This window comes from Tachysurus vachellii, chromosome 5 (assembly GCF_030014155.1).
Source record: "Tachysurus vachellii isolate PV-2020 chromosome 5, HZAU_Pvac_v1, whole genome shotgun sequence".
NCBI classification, from domain to species: domain Eukaryota; kingdom Metazoa; phylum Chordata; class Actinopteri; order Siluriformes; family Bagridae; genus Tachysurus; species Tachysurus vachellii.
The window spans coordinates 789,784-805,136 of NC_083464.1; the positions used below are offsets into that span (position 1 = coordinate 789,784).

Here is a 15,353-nt window from a genome sequence, read left to right on the forward strand (position 1 = left end):
GTGTGTGTTCTGCAGGCAGGTTCTCGTGGTTCTGTCTCAGCTGGAGGGGAACGCCGGGTTCTCCATCACACATCGTTTGGCTCATCGAAAAGCGGCACAGGCTAATTTGGGCGACTGGACTCCCACTAAAGCCACACACTCACCACAGCTCACAGCTGATACAGAGGGACTGCACAAGCCACGCCCACTCTGACACATGCCTATATATGCCCACACACACTTGTGAGGGGTGGAGCATAGCAGAACTACTGAGCCAATCCAATCACACAACTGTTCCTGGAGCCAAACACACACCACACAAACAAAGATGGACATGTGCTTAAGGATACCATGATTACTGATACACACTGTGTGTGTGCATGTGTGTGTGGGTGTATGAGCGAGCCAAACCTGCAGGAAGTCCGAAGGTCTCCTCCATTTTTATACCTGCGTGTCAGGATGTCTAAAAAAAAATAATTAAATGTCTTTCTTTTTTTTTCTTTTGTGTCATGTGCTCTCTTTAGCATATGTGGGTGGGACTTAATTTGCTACAACCAATCAAGGAGCCAGAGGGATAATACTTGAAGTGAATGTGTGGGATGTGTGTGTGATACTAACCACAGCTGTGTTCCAGTCCTTATTCATTTGCCCCTGATGACTTCCCCTGGGCTTCATTTCTCCATGCACACTGTAGTTATTAGTACACATTCAATGCTAGTTACAAGCTAGGTGTTCAACACACTGCCTAGTTACTGCTAGCTCATCACTGTCATCTCATTGCTGCAGAAAGTTAGCAGCTAATATAATGTGGAAATTTTAAAAGACGTTTATTTAGAGTAACATTCTGTCTGTGTGTTAGTCAGGAAGATGGCTAGTTGGTTAATGCTAGGTAAGCTAGGTAATGAGCAAACACACATCTGAGTCACAAGGAAAAGTGTTGATACTTTTATCTGTTAGATAATTATCATGCCAACAAGCCTAGTGAGCCAGCGCACCAATAATAATAATCAATTATCATGACACATTGTCAAGCAGATTAGCTTTATTAGTTTCTTGCTGTAACAGTTTGGTAAGTTAACTTGGTCATTTTACATGATAATCTCATTATAGTTTAGTGTTGTAGGTGAAACACACTTTATAAGTAATTTAGGGGAAGTCATCAAGGCTGTGATGAAAGCGATACTGGAACACTGTGTGGGCAATTGAGTTGTGTGTGTATTGGTGACAGCAGATGTGGTGAAAAAGCACAAGATGATGGTGAATAACGTGCTCTGATTGATCTGATGGGTGTTTCAAAGGTTTCATTTAATCTGATCTTTCTTTTCCACTTGTTTAATGTATTGAGGTCAGTAGTGCCCTCTGCTGCCACACACACACACACACACACACATACATGTTTAAACCATTCCAGGTGTGGTTTCCCCTTAGCTGTCACATTAACCTCCATTGCATTCTTCTATGTGCAGGTGATATTATCTAAATCCTCACTACACACACACACATGCTCTTCTCGATGTACTTGGTGTACACAGTAATACCGACCATACACTGTCATCCAATCTCAGAGACACATAAACAGTTTAAACATGCAAGCAATTTTGTGTGTGTGTGTGTGTGTGTGTGTGTGTGTGCTGGTAGAGCAGGATAACCTCTGTGGTTTCCCTATCTCAGGTTCCATCGGACCAAATAAAGATTTTTTTATCTGGCAGTGTGGGCTTTCTGCTGTGGGGGTGGGGTTGGTGTGTGCTTTACAGGTGTGTGGGCGTGGCTAATTGCTTGTGAGCACAGGACTCAGGATTTAGATATTACACATATAGGGCTGGAAATCACAGTTGTGAGGGTGGGGTTTACACACTACTCTAAATGCATATGAATATAAATAAAATATGAAATAAACTATGTAAAGCTGTAAATGATCATTGTTAATAAAAATTATTACAAATATGCAAATTAGATGCTTTCACTAATGGAAATTCTTTGCTGTTTCAGTGTGTGTCTGTACACATGGGGGGGGACGTACCTCTGTTCAGTCCCACTGTGTTTTTGAAGCCTTTTTTGGTTTGCTACTTAAATGATCAGTACAGAGACCTAATTTAGACATCAAACCGAACAACAAAACCTCATTAATCAGTAATCTGATTAAGCAGATTACAAAATGGCTTTGCTAATGAACCAAACCCTTGTATTTATCACCAAATAACTTAGTTTTACAAAGTTTTTTTTTTTTTATATAACTAACTAAACTTGTAAAAATGGCAGAATACTATTCCCAGAACTCATTTGTGTGGATCTAATTCATTTAAGTTTAAAAAGATTTGTAAAATTGTACTGCAATCAGCCACTAGGTGGAATCGCTGTCACATCGTTCATCCTTATATTGCGTAATTACTGTTTGAAGTGAAGTTGATGTTTGCTGGCTGTTGTAATACTTTATGATGTCAGTGTTTGATGCTGTAGTTTGCTCTGGCCCCATCCCAATGTGGCATGGTGATGGGTGTCTGCCAAATGCTGTAAATGTAAATGTAGCTGACAGCAGGTTATGGTCACTGCTGGATGTCCAGGTGGTGCTCCGAAAACAATGTGGTCTTCATAGATAATTGGAGCACTTTTGAGGGCAAGGCTGGCCTGTCAGGATGGGACAGTGTCCATCACACTCAGGAAGGTGCTGCTCTCATTTATTGCAGCATAGCACATAGTGTAAAAATAGGGCGAGGGAGCAGACAAGCAGGCTAATCTGACCGTTTCCCGAGCTAAACAAAAAACTTTAAACACTCAGAAAATTAGTTTTAGTGACCTTATTAGCATAAAATTAGATCATAGTGAATGCAGAGCCAGCAACTTTGATCTGAAGATAGGACTGTTATATATAAGATCTCTAACATCTAAAGCTCTTATGGCTAATGAAATGATTACAGATCAGAAGTTTAGTTTTCTGTGTTTAACAGAAACATGGATCAAACCAAACGAGTATGTCGCATTAAACGAAGTTTGTCCTCCCGGTTATAGTTATATACATCAGCCGCACCTAACAGGCGGGGGAGGAGGTGTCGCAGTTATTCATGATGATAAGCTCGACGTCAAGCAAGAACCTAGACACAAGTTTAACTCATTAAAAGTTCTTCATACTAACATATATGTAGCCACAAAAAATATCTCTACTGAGTCAGTTCCTCTAATTGTCATTTACAGACCTCCTGGACCATATTCTGAATTCCTCTGTGAATTTGCAGATTTAATTTCAAACCTAGTTGTTTCTTTAGACAAAGCAGTAACTGTTGGAGACTTATTTTGATAAGTTAGAAGATCCTCTGAGAACAGCAGTTATTTCCATATTAGATTGTATTAGAATGTAATAGGACCCACTCATAATGGAGGTCTCACTCTTGATCTCGTTCTAACCCTCGTATTAAATATAGAAAATATAGTCACAGTGTTTCAATCTGAAGCTATCTCAAATCCTCATCTCAATTAAAATGCGTCTTACTTATATACACTTTGCCATGCTACCATGTCAGATGTAAATTCACACCAGTTAATGCATATAGTTTTATCTCACAGTTATCTAATTTGTTTGGCTCACCACCTGACCCCTTATCAGGCAACTGAATACTTTACTAGTCTTTACTTGATTTTTTTTTTTTTTTACTTGAGTCAACATTACTCTAGATAATGTAGTGACACTTAAAATAATAATAATTAAAGAGAAAACACTTGGCCCTGTGGTGTAACAATCATACCCTCACCTTAAGCCTTAAATTATCCTCCTATACCAATTAGGAGCGCTGAGTCAATTTGACCTTGTCTGTTTTGACTGCTTATAAAAAATGAAGTATATATGATAGCCTTTTTTTTTTTCACCTTTTTAGTCTAACTTGTTTCCAACATATTAACATATATTTTGCAAAAAAAAAAAAAAAAAAAAAAAAAAAAAATATATATATATATATACACGTGTGTGTATATATATATGTATATATATATATATATATATATATATATATATACATATATATATATATATATATATATATATATATATATATATATACCTTATTTATATACAAAAATGCCTCATTTTTATAATTAAAAATAAAAACAGAAATCTTTAATTATTTTCACTATAGAGGCACAAAGGTTGATGCACAATTACAGGCTGGTATATTTCAAAGCCAGGAGATTGTTTTGAAACCATTTTGAACACTTTTAATGTCAGCAAATAATAAAACCTTTTTTCCAGGCCAAATTGACTTGAATGCTTATAAATCAAAAATTCTACAATGATCACCATTCTGTGTGTAATATCTATTTTACACTTGTAATATCTATTTTGCCCACCAGATGTCATCTGATCAACCAACAACAGGCTACACAAAGACACACACACACAAACACCCCCACACACACCCCACTCATGGCATAATTTAATGTGAATAAAACTTCTTTTACACGCCTTATGTTTTTTTATTAAACGATAAACCTTATGAAATTATGCCATGTTTTTGAGTAAAATAAGCAGAAATTATTAAATATTATTTTGGATAACCGCTGACTGATGAATGTCAAACATTACTCAGCATATCTCCAGGCCGAAGCTGACTGATGCAACTAAATTTATAAATAAGAGAGGGAACAAATATGATTTGCAAAACACATGTATTTTATTTTTGAACTTCTTTATAGAAATATGAATGTGTGTGTGTGTGTGTGTGTGTGAAACTTTTACAAATGTGTAGCCTTGTTTTGTCTAGAGGCCAACTGAAATGCAATGCCCAATTCTTTGAACAGTGCTTGACTGTGTATGTGAGTGTGTGTGTGTGTGTGTGTGTGTGTGAAGCTTGTTGGTAGATCAGATTTTGCCCACCTCTGGACAAATGCATATAACAAGTGTGAAATATTTACAAAAGAGTAGTTTTTATTTTTTTCTGGAGGCCTAATGAATTGCAATGCCCAATTTGTGTGTGTTTGTGTGTGTGTGTGTGTGTGTGTGTGTGTGTTTGTGTGTGTGTGTTAGTGGACATTTTATGTGTGCATTTTTGTGTCTGTAAAAAAGTGTGACCTATTGCCCCACTAAATGTGGCCGGGTCACAATGACCCAGAAGGATCCAAAACGCATAGTATATATTGGTCTGAACACATAGTTCAATGAAAATATACAAAATTAATTTTACTTGCAAACTTCATAATTTGGAACAATCCTGGTAAATTTCAGGCAAATATGTGGAAGAAAACCCAAGTTATGACACATTAAACTTTTCTAAACCTTCCAGCAGGGGTCAGATTGACCCGAGGAAAATATCAGGGTTAAAATAGTTTAATATTTGTTAACTAACTCAGTAGATAACAGACTATGTTAATTTCATTAATTTCTTCATCAAAACTTGATTGGAGGCAGGAGTTCGATGACACAAACAGATTCTTCATTTTCTAGTTTTTCATTTTTCAGCAGTTTTATCTCACACACAGCTGCTCAACTCTATCTGGTTCAGAGACCAGAGCTGGAACTTGAACACAGAGAAAATTACTTTCATAAAGAACTCACAGAGAAATATAGAAGTAAAAATTCCAGCAAACGTGCTTGTAAAAAAGTATTTAAACTGTGTATGATGTGTAACACACACGTGTGTGATGACCCTTTGGCTTCAAACCAGTGTCTTTTCTTACACTTTCACAATGCTAGTGATTAGGATTAGTGATCAGATTCATTGTGTGATTAACCAGTGATACCAGCAGGTGCTGATGATCAGCAGTTTCATATGTAGGTCAAAGCCCAGTCATTAAGGTAAACAGACACAGCTGTGTAGAAGCCTCACCCTAGGAACCAAACTCTGTTACTGAGTGAGGATGTGGGATGTGGTAGCCTAGTGGTTAAGGTGTTGGGCTACCAATCGGAAGGTTGTGAGTTCAATTCCTAAGTCCACCAAACTGCCAGTGCTGGGCCCTTAACCCTCACTTGCTCAGTTGTATAAAAAAATGAGATAAAATGTAAGTCGCTCTGGATAAGGGTGTCTGCTAAATGCTGTAAATGTAAATTTAGATAGTTTCATGTCAAGACTGAGCACAGGAACAAGACACCAGGTGGTTCTAGCATTACCCAAGGTACACCCTTCTACTATTTGGAGAAGTCTAGCCAGAAGTGGTCTTCATGGAAGAAGTGTGACCAAAAAGTCAGATTTTGTTGAAAACAAGGCTAAGAGACTTGACTATACACAAAACGATAGGAACTGGGAACAGAAAAACAGCAGCAAGTCTCTGGACTGATGAGAGGACATGTGAAATATTTGCCTGTAGCATGAGGCAGGTTGTTCACCTAAGGGATGGTGAGAATTCTGCAGATAGAGTTGGAGCTCTGGTCAGGATTAATGGTGTCCTAAATGCTGAGAAATACAGACACCTACTTATCCATCATACAGTACCATCAGGGAGGCATCTGATTGACACAGGTTTATTCTGCAGAAGAATGACCTATTTATTCAAATTTATTCAGCAGCAAACATGTAGCCTATGTCATCTTCAGGGTAGAGAAGAACATAGAGTCCTGGAAGTGATGGTTTGAGCTCCACAGATCCCTGATCCTCTGTCTGGAAGAAAAAGAAAGATCTAAGGCAGCCTCCAGCCTGGTTTATGTTTAGAAGAACCTACCTGCCGAGTACTTCAACAACTGTTTATGTACCTAGAATAACTGATTCTGTTTTGCAGTATTTACGGTTTTTAGCCTGACTATTTCCAGTTCATGGACACCAGAGACAGTGGTGTTCATGTATACAACTGCCAGGAACTAATAAAATAAAGAAATCGTGCAACAACCAACCTGCACGATAATGTACCAGAAAGGCTTTGCAACCTCGGCTTGCTGCGGAGACCAGGCCTCCAGTCCTCGGAGTCGCCTGATACCGGAGACCAGGAGAGGGGACGCCGAAAGCTCCCTGGACAATAAACTGGACTACATCTGACTCGAACACTCTACACGGCGAGAGATTAGAAACTGCTGCGTGTTTGTTTTCAAGGAGACGTGGCTCAGAGTTACAGACGCCGCCATTCAGCTGGATGGGATCACTTCATTTATAGCCAACAGAAATGCAGCTCTGTGTGGTAAGACTCGCGGTGGTGGTGTGTGTGTGTTTGCATCAACACAGAATGGTGTAAGAACTCTGTGCTTGTTTCTAATTACTGCTCATCGTCAGTGGAGTTTGTGATTGTTAGATGCAGGCCATTTTATTTACCATGGGAATTCACCACTGTTCACCAGCGCTAATGCTAAAGAGGCGCTAATGCTAAAGGGGCTCTATGTGAGCTATACGGAGCTATTAGTGATCTACGGAATGTTCACCCCGACGGACTGTTTATCATCACCAGAGATTTATATCATGCAAATCTCAAGTCAGTGCTGACTAAATTCCACCAACATGTTAATGTAATTATACTGGCGTACTTGTCCCTTAACGACACATGTTTTCGGATTGCGTAGGAAACCCTGCGCGCCCCCGCTAAGGAATGTGTCTTAATTGGCACGGAGTCGTGTTGGAAACACAAGATCAACTATCAAAGTTGGTCTTACCTTGAACGAAGGTGTCCTTCGAAGTCCCTTCGGTCTTCTAACAAAGGCTCCTCTCCAAGGTCTTCTACTTAATCTATTGTTTGAATCTTTAAATAAAGGAGGCAGACTTATACCTTTTTGTCTTTTCAGGATCCTCACAATGGGAGGCCTTGTTTTTATTAAAACTAGTGTAATACAGATAGGTGTGTGTGTAATATATGTAAAATAAAAAGAAAAAGTTACAAATAAAATCTTCCTTCAAAAAATCAAACAGTATTAGAATAAGTAAAAGGCATTAAGATGCAAAGATTATAACAAACCAAGAAACACTCTCCAAGTGTAAACTTGCGTTTGTTCCATGATGCACGTAAAGTATAACATGCCCTAAGGCTGTCTACAATAGAATGCACACCCAATGTGATTCAAGGCGGGCTTTTATACTTTTTTACGGTGGCCAGTCTGGCTGTCAGGTTTGGTTAGGGTTAGGGTTAGCCTTCTAGAGGCTACCATCTTATTTCATAAACACTTCTCGGTTTCCCAAACATATCTCGCTGTCGACTTCTGTGTGCACTGCTAATGTCTATATATGGTCATATGGTTGCAGTTAACTTCCTGAAACTTGTCAGGCTATGATTATACTGCATATGATTGAAGCTTTCTCTCGCCGTGGAATTCGACAGCAAGCTATAAAACACTACACGTGCAGGTCACTCCCCACGGATACACAGAAAGCTTAATTTCAACAGCAGGCCTTAAAACACTTTGTGTGCAGATACTCCCTGGTGGTAATTTATAAGCATTCACTACAAGAAAGTTTACAGTAAAATAAACAATATTAATCTAACCAACTCTATTACATGAGAATACATGATTATAAGAAAAAGAAAAGATTCTGAAAATAAAACATCATAACACACAATGCATTATAGTCTTCTTTTCTTTTGGAATCTTCTTCCAGCAGTCTAGGTACAGTGTCTGATCCCTCTGTGTCTTCTTCTAAACATTCATATTCAAATCCTTCAACTCTTCAACCAATTCTTCAACTTTTTGTATTTTTACATCAATCTTTCTTTGTTTATTCACCTTACGTTTCTCTTTTCTTTCCCTATTTCTCCTTCTCTTTGTATTATCTATGTCCGTCTGTCTACTGGTGGATAAGTTAATAATTGGTTGTGGCGTACTTTTATATTTATTATTATTTATTGCTGAGAACCAGTATTAAGAAAACCAGTATCAGGTATGTAGAGTCCTGTAAGTCCATCCCGTACATGCCAGTGTCTGATAACATCTTGTGCATGCCACTGGCTCTCAACAATGTGGACTTCGCGACGAGAGGTGAAAACACGCTGGATTTTGTTTACAAAAACATTCCCAGCATGTATCGTGCTGAGCCCCACCCCCTGTCATGCGGAGCCCTGCCCCCACCTCGGCTACTCAGACCACATCTCTATTATGCTAATTCCAGCGTACAGACCACTTGTCAGATGATCTAAACCGGTTCTGAAGCAGGTGAAAACCTGGCCAGCAAGAGCCACCTCTGCAAACCAAACTGTCCCGAGCCATCAGAGGCAAAGTGTGCACATGCCCAGACAATCCACTGCCACTCCCAGGAGAGCAGAGACACCCGGCACATGTGGCAGGGCATACAGGCGATCACGAACTACAAGACAGCTTCACCTGCCTGTGATAGTGATGCCTCCCTCCCAGAAGCGCTGAACGACTTCTATGCTCGGTTTGGGGCACAGAACAACGTAGCGGCAATTAAGACCAACCCTCCCCACAACGATCAAGTACTATGTCTATCCACGGCCGACATGAGGAGATCTCTATGCAGAGTTAACCCACAGAAGGCTGCTGGACCAGACAACATTCCTGGCAGGGTACTCAGAGAATGTGAAGAACAGCTAGCGGATGTCTTCACTGACATCTTCAACATTTCCCTGAGCAGTGCCGTTGTTCCTACGTGCCTCAAGACTACCACCATTGTCCCCATCCCAAAGAATTGTACAGTGTCCTGCCTCAATGACTATCATCCCATCGCACTCACACCCATAGTTATGAAGTGCTTCGAGAAGCTCGTCATGAGGCACATCAAGTCCAAGCTACCACCCTCACTGGACCCCCTACAGTTCACGTATCGTCCAAACCGCTCCACAGACGATGCCATTGCCACATCCCTCCATTTAGCCCTTACCTACCTGGACAATAAAGACACTTATGCACAAATGCTGTTCTTAGACTTTAGTTCAGCATTCAACACAATCATTCCTCAGCACCTGATTGAGAAGCTGAGCCTGCTGGGACTGAACACCTCCCTCTGCAACTGGATCCTGGACTTCCTGACTGGGAGACCTCAGTCAGTCCGGATCAGGAACAGCATCTCCAGCACCACCACACTGAACACTGGAGCTCCTCAAGGCTGCGTGCTCAGTCCACTGCTGTTCACATTGCTGACTCATGACTGTGCAGCAATGCACAGATCAAACCATATCATCAAGTTCGCCGATGACACGACCGTGGTGGGTCTCATCAGCAAGAACGACGAGTCAGCATACAGAGAGGAGGTGCAACAGCTAACTACCTGGTGTAGAACCAACAACCTGTCTCTGAATGTGGATAAAACTAAAGAGATGGTTGTTGACTTCAGAAGAGCACCGAGCGACCACTCTCTGCTGAACATCGACGGATCATCAATAGAGAACGTCAAGAGCACCAAATTTCTTGGTGTTCATCTAGCGGAGAACTTCACCTGGTCACTCAACACCAGCTCCATCACCAAGAAAGACCAGCAGCGTCTCTACTTCTTATGAAGGCTGAGAAAGGCACATCTCCCTCCCCCCATCCTGACCATGTTCTACAGAGGGACCATCCTGAGCATCCTGAGCAGCTGCATCACTGTCTGGTTTGGGAACTGCACCATCTCGGATCACAAGACCCTGCAGCGGATAGTGAGGACAGCTGAGAAGATCATTGGAGTCTCTCTTCCCTCTATCATGGACACTTACACTGCCTGTTGCATCCGCAAAGCTAACAGCATTGTGGATGTCCCCACACACCACTCACACACCCCTCACACACACTCCCCACACACCCCTCACACACTCTTCTCCCCACACACCCCTCACACACACTGGTCACCCTCCTGCGGTCTGGAAAAAGGTACCGAAGCATTCTGTGTAACATTTTCTTCCCACAAGCTATCAGACTCCTTAATAACTGAACTGTACTGAACTGAACTGGACTGCACAGACCTACACCACATACACACACTTCTAATATACATCCATCTACTTGTTTACATGCTGCTTACATTCATCAAACTGTTTACATCCTTACTGTTTACAAACTGTTTACATGCTGTTTTGCACACTTTTTTTTTTATTTTTTACTTTTTTGCTCTTTCCACAGTGTATAACATTTCAGTCGTTTTACACATACTGTTCAATATTTCAGTTGTTGCTGTTTTTGCACGATCTTATACACTATCTCAGGGACCTGCTGCTAGAAACTGTGTTCAGTGTAGTATTACTGCAAGCAATATTGTTGAACACTCAGTATTGACACTGGTTGGTCGGCACTGTTTCTGTTTACTGTCTTTTGTGTATTGTCTTTTTTGTATTTTGTGTATTGTCTTGTAATGCTGCACTATCTTTTGTCCTGCACTGTCTTGTCTGTCTTGTTTGTCTTGTCTTGCACTGTCTTGTCTGTCTTGTCCTGCACTGTTTGCACCAGGTTGCACAGTTGCACTTTATGTATCTAGGACTAACTTACTAAGTCCTAGCCCTGTCTTTGTTTTATGTAACACCCTGATCCTGGAGAAACGTCCTCTCAATACACTGTGTAGTGTAACAGCTATATATGGTTGTAATGACAATAAAAGCTTCTTGACTTGACTTGAACACTGTGGTTGAACATGAAATGAGGTACACAGATGTACAGAGTTAAGAGCCAGTCTAGGGTTAGATTTCACAGAGTAATCAGTTCAGGTTTCAAGGACTTGGTATATTCAATAGGACCAGGAATGACAGACACACAGAAAGGTTCCAACAAAAGAGTGTTGGTATATTGTTAAACACTGCTATGAGGATTGAGCCGAGCCTTTAATCTTTATTGTACTGGTTATCAGGAATATGGAATAGTATCATCAGTGTATAAAGATTTCTTTATTATAAAAATGATACAACCCACAGTACAGAAAGCACTTCATGCAGAAGAATAGTAAATATTTTATAAGACTTTTAACACTGTAAACATTGCTGGACATTTTAACAGGTTATTTTGGGATGTTTAGTTGTTTTAGACTTTTTGTCATTGTGATACACACTGGATCTCAATCTTGACAACACACACTACTTATTATATACAAAAGTCCCATGAAATCAATTACAGACTGTTATTATTTAATAGAAAATGACATGTCTAACTGATTAAGCTGATTAACTGTTTTGTTGCAGCCAAACCAACCTGCGAACGCTTGATCTCGTCTGATCTCGGAAGCTAAGTAGAGTCGGGCCTGGGAATACCAGGTGCTATAAGCTTTTGACAAAGACATCCATTTACTTTACTGTTTGAATTCTGTAACAACATCATTTTATTATTCAGTGGCAGCAGTCAGGAGAGTGAAGCTCTCCTCCATTTCACTTTGTTTTCTTAGTTTTTTTTTTTTGAAAACTACCTGACAGCAGCTTAAAGCAGTGTAGAGGCTGGTGTAGAGGAAATTTTAAATATCATGAGTGTTTTTATATAATTGCTATGTGCTTTTACAGTAAATTCTGTGAGAAAGATTAGGGAGAAAGAACAAGAGGCCCTTATTCTAACACAAAAGAATGGCAGCGCAGCAGTAGCATGCAGCGGCCTCTCCGGATTCAATACGGTGCTATTTACATTTTTTTAAGTTTTTATTTACGTTTTTATTTTAGCCCGACCATTGCTACTACATGGATGCCAGAGACAGCGGTGTTTATGTATACAACTACCAGGACCTAATAAAGTACAGAAATCGTGTAACAACCAACCTGCACGATGATGTACTGGATAGGCTACGTGACCTCGGCTTGCTGCGGAGACCAGGCCTCCAGTCCCCGGTGTCGCCCGATACCGGAGACCAGGAGAGGAGACGCTGAAAGCGGTGCGCGAGGAAGCGGAAGCGCGGTAAGCGGGCGGGTGTCCGGGCTAGGCTAAAAACAATCCCTAGCCGGCCGGCTCTCCCGTCCATTCTACTAGCCACGTTTGCTCCCTGGACAATAAACTGGACTACATCCGACTCGAATGCTCTACACGGCGAGAGATTAGAAACTGCTGCATGTTTGTATTCACGGAGACGTGGCTCAGCAACAGAGTTCCGGACGCCGCCATTCAGATGGACGGGCTAACTTCATTTAGAGTCGACAGAAATGCAGCTCTGTGGTGGTGGTGTGTGTGTTTATATCAACACGGAATGGTGCAAGAACTCTGTGCTTGTTTCTACTTATTGCTCATCGTCAGTGGAGTTTGTGACAGTTTGATGCAGGCCATTTTATTTACCACGGGAATTTACTACTCTTTTCATTGTCGGAGTTTACATTCCTCCTAGTGCTAATGCTAAAGAGGCACTAAGTGAGCTATACAGAGCTATTAGTGATCTGCAGTATGTTCACCCAGATGGACTGTTTATCATAGCCGGAGATTTCAACCAGGCAATTCTCAAGTCAGTGCTCCCTAAAATCCATCAACATGTGGACTTTGCTACGAGAGGTGAAAACACGCTGGATCTTGTTTATACAAACATTCCCAGCGCGTATCGTGCAGAGCCCCGCCCCCACCTCGGCTACTTGGACCACATCACTGTTATGCTAATTCCAGCATACAGACCACTCGTCAGACGCTCAAAACTGGTTCTGAAGCATGTGAAAACCTGGCCAGCAGGAGCCACCTTTGCTCTTCAGGACTGCTTTGAGTGCACTGACTGGAATATCTTCAGGGAGGCTGCAATCAATGGTGACAGTTTAGTAAACGTACATGACCCAACAGATAAAAAAGAAATGAAAGAATAATTCAATCCTTTAAAAAGAATTTTAAAGAAGCATAAAGAAATAATAATGATGGGACTTGCAGTGACTGTTTTCAGTAAACTGGATATGGCAGATGGGATGGTTATTAAATCAGATACATAGAGAAAAGAACTAAAGGTTCTAATGAGTGAAAACAACCTGATAGACGTGTGGAGAGAGAGAAATGTAGGAAGGAAAGAAGAGATATAGTGAAAAACTTGCAGGACAACGATTGACTTTATTTTATGTACAAAAAATGTAGAAAAGTTTACAGACAAAATCAGATAGTTTGAGTATAATGAGTTTTTACTTTTTAAGACTGGAATAATGTAGAAAGGGGACAAAGTGTATGGGTTCTAAATACAGAAAGTTTAAAGAAAAACCACGATGATTTTAAGATTAGAGAAATTATAGAAAAAGAAAAAGGAAATTAAATGAACGAGGAAGATAATGTTAGATTTTTAATTAAACATTTTTAATTAAATATTGTAGAATGGGAGAAAGAAAGAAAGAAAGAAAGAAAGAAAGAAAGAAAGAAAGAAAGGAGAAATAACAAGTAAAAGTACATTTTTTTTAAAAAATTAGAGAACAAAAATATAAAAAAGGGAGGAGAAAGAACTCGAGGAGGCAAAATGAAGAAATAAAGCAAAATATATGGTGGAAAGAGGAAAAAAAAAGAAGTTAAATTATATAAAAACAAGATGCAACCAAGATAAAAAATGTCATGAGGAAATTAAGGAAGAAGAAATTGAAATATAGAAAAATAGATCAACTACACAAAAAAGAAGATTCCGTTCATTTTTAAAGGAATTTTAATAAAGATTTGGTGAAAAGGGTTTGAAAAGAAGACACTTTTAAAGGAAAATAAATAAATCAAGATCACAACTGTGAGTCAATCATCTGTGGAGAAACAAATTTGAGATACAATTAAAGAGGTAAAAATAATCTGTAAACATCTGTAACACATGGATGTGTATTTGTGTAATCAGTGTGATGATGTGATGATATCTCTGTGTTGTGTGTAGATGCTGAAGGATTTGACTTTGGGTTGTAAAAGATGTTAAAGTGTGAAGTTGTAGCTGAGAGTATAAAATGATGTGATCAGTCACAGTTATTGTTATGGATCTCCTACATCTGAATATGAATGATTCAGCTCCCAAACTGCTGGAAATGTGGGACGTGTTCTAACGCTTCACCACCATAACTGCTTTATCCTGGAAAAAAGGTCTGAGGAGAGACTCCTGTCATACAGCAGATCTGGTGAGTATATACATAATGCTGAAAAACACAACAGGACAGACTTACAGACACATTTAAACACATTGCTTATGAACAACAGAAGCATAAATACACACATTAGATGTGGCATTTTACAGCACACAGTGAATATTACTCAATATCATACAGTAAAGAGACAGTAAGTCAGTAACTCACTGTAGTGTCTTCAGTTTACAGTGTGGATCCTTCAGTAGATCAGAGAGCAGCTTCACTCCTGATTTTCCTGGTTTATTAAAGTTCAGATCCAGTTCTCTCAGGTGTGATGAGGAGTTTGACCTCAGAGCTGAAGCCAGAGCAGCACAACCTTCTTCTGTAATACTGCAGTCCCACATCCTGCAAGAAAGAAAACCTTCTCACACTTAACACACTCAGTTTTAGTATTGAAAACATGAACTACACAAAATCTTTATATACAGTACATTTACTCTCCATCTCACACACACAACAATGACTATATATCAGATCACTACAATTACAGTTACCACAGAGGAGAAAACTCTGTGTGTGCGTGTGAGTGTGTGTGTGTGTGTGTG

General features: G+C 39.9%; 2 protein-coding genes across 4 annotated transcripts in view; one reads left to right on the plus strand and one right to left on the minus strand.

Annotated features, from left to right (window-relative positions):
• Positions 1-1,952, plus strand: part of capn15 (calpain 15) — a 31,062-nt gene extending 29,110 nt beyond the window's left edge. For both annotated transcript variants that reach the window (XM_060869435.1, XM_060869434.1), the window contains exon 12: positions 16-1,952. In XM_060869435.1, the coding sequence (XP_060725418.1) occupies positions 16-193 (178 nt within the window). In that variant the 3' untranslated portion in view covers positions 194-1,952. The remainder of the gene's footprint in view (positions 1-15) is intronic.
• Positions 1,953-14,112: 12,160 nt separating this feature from the next.
• Positions 14,113-15,353, minus strand: part of LOC132845460 (NACHT, LRR and PYD domains-containing protein 12-like) — an 80,300-nt gene continuing 79,059 nt past the window's right edge. The window contains exons 12-13 of one of the 2 annotated variants that reach the window (XM_060869439.1): positions 14,977-15,153; positions 14,113-14,820 (exon numbers count right to left, since the gene is read on the minus strand). In XM_060869439.1, coding sequence (XP_060725422.1) covers positions 14,787-14,820; positions 14,977-15,153 — 211 coding nt within the window. In that variant the 3' untranslated portion in view covers positions 14,113-14,786. The remainder of the gene's footprint in view (positions 14,821-14,976; positions 15,154-15,353) is intronic. The other variant, XM_060869441.1, reaches the window with a different exon arrangement.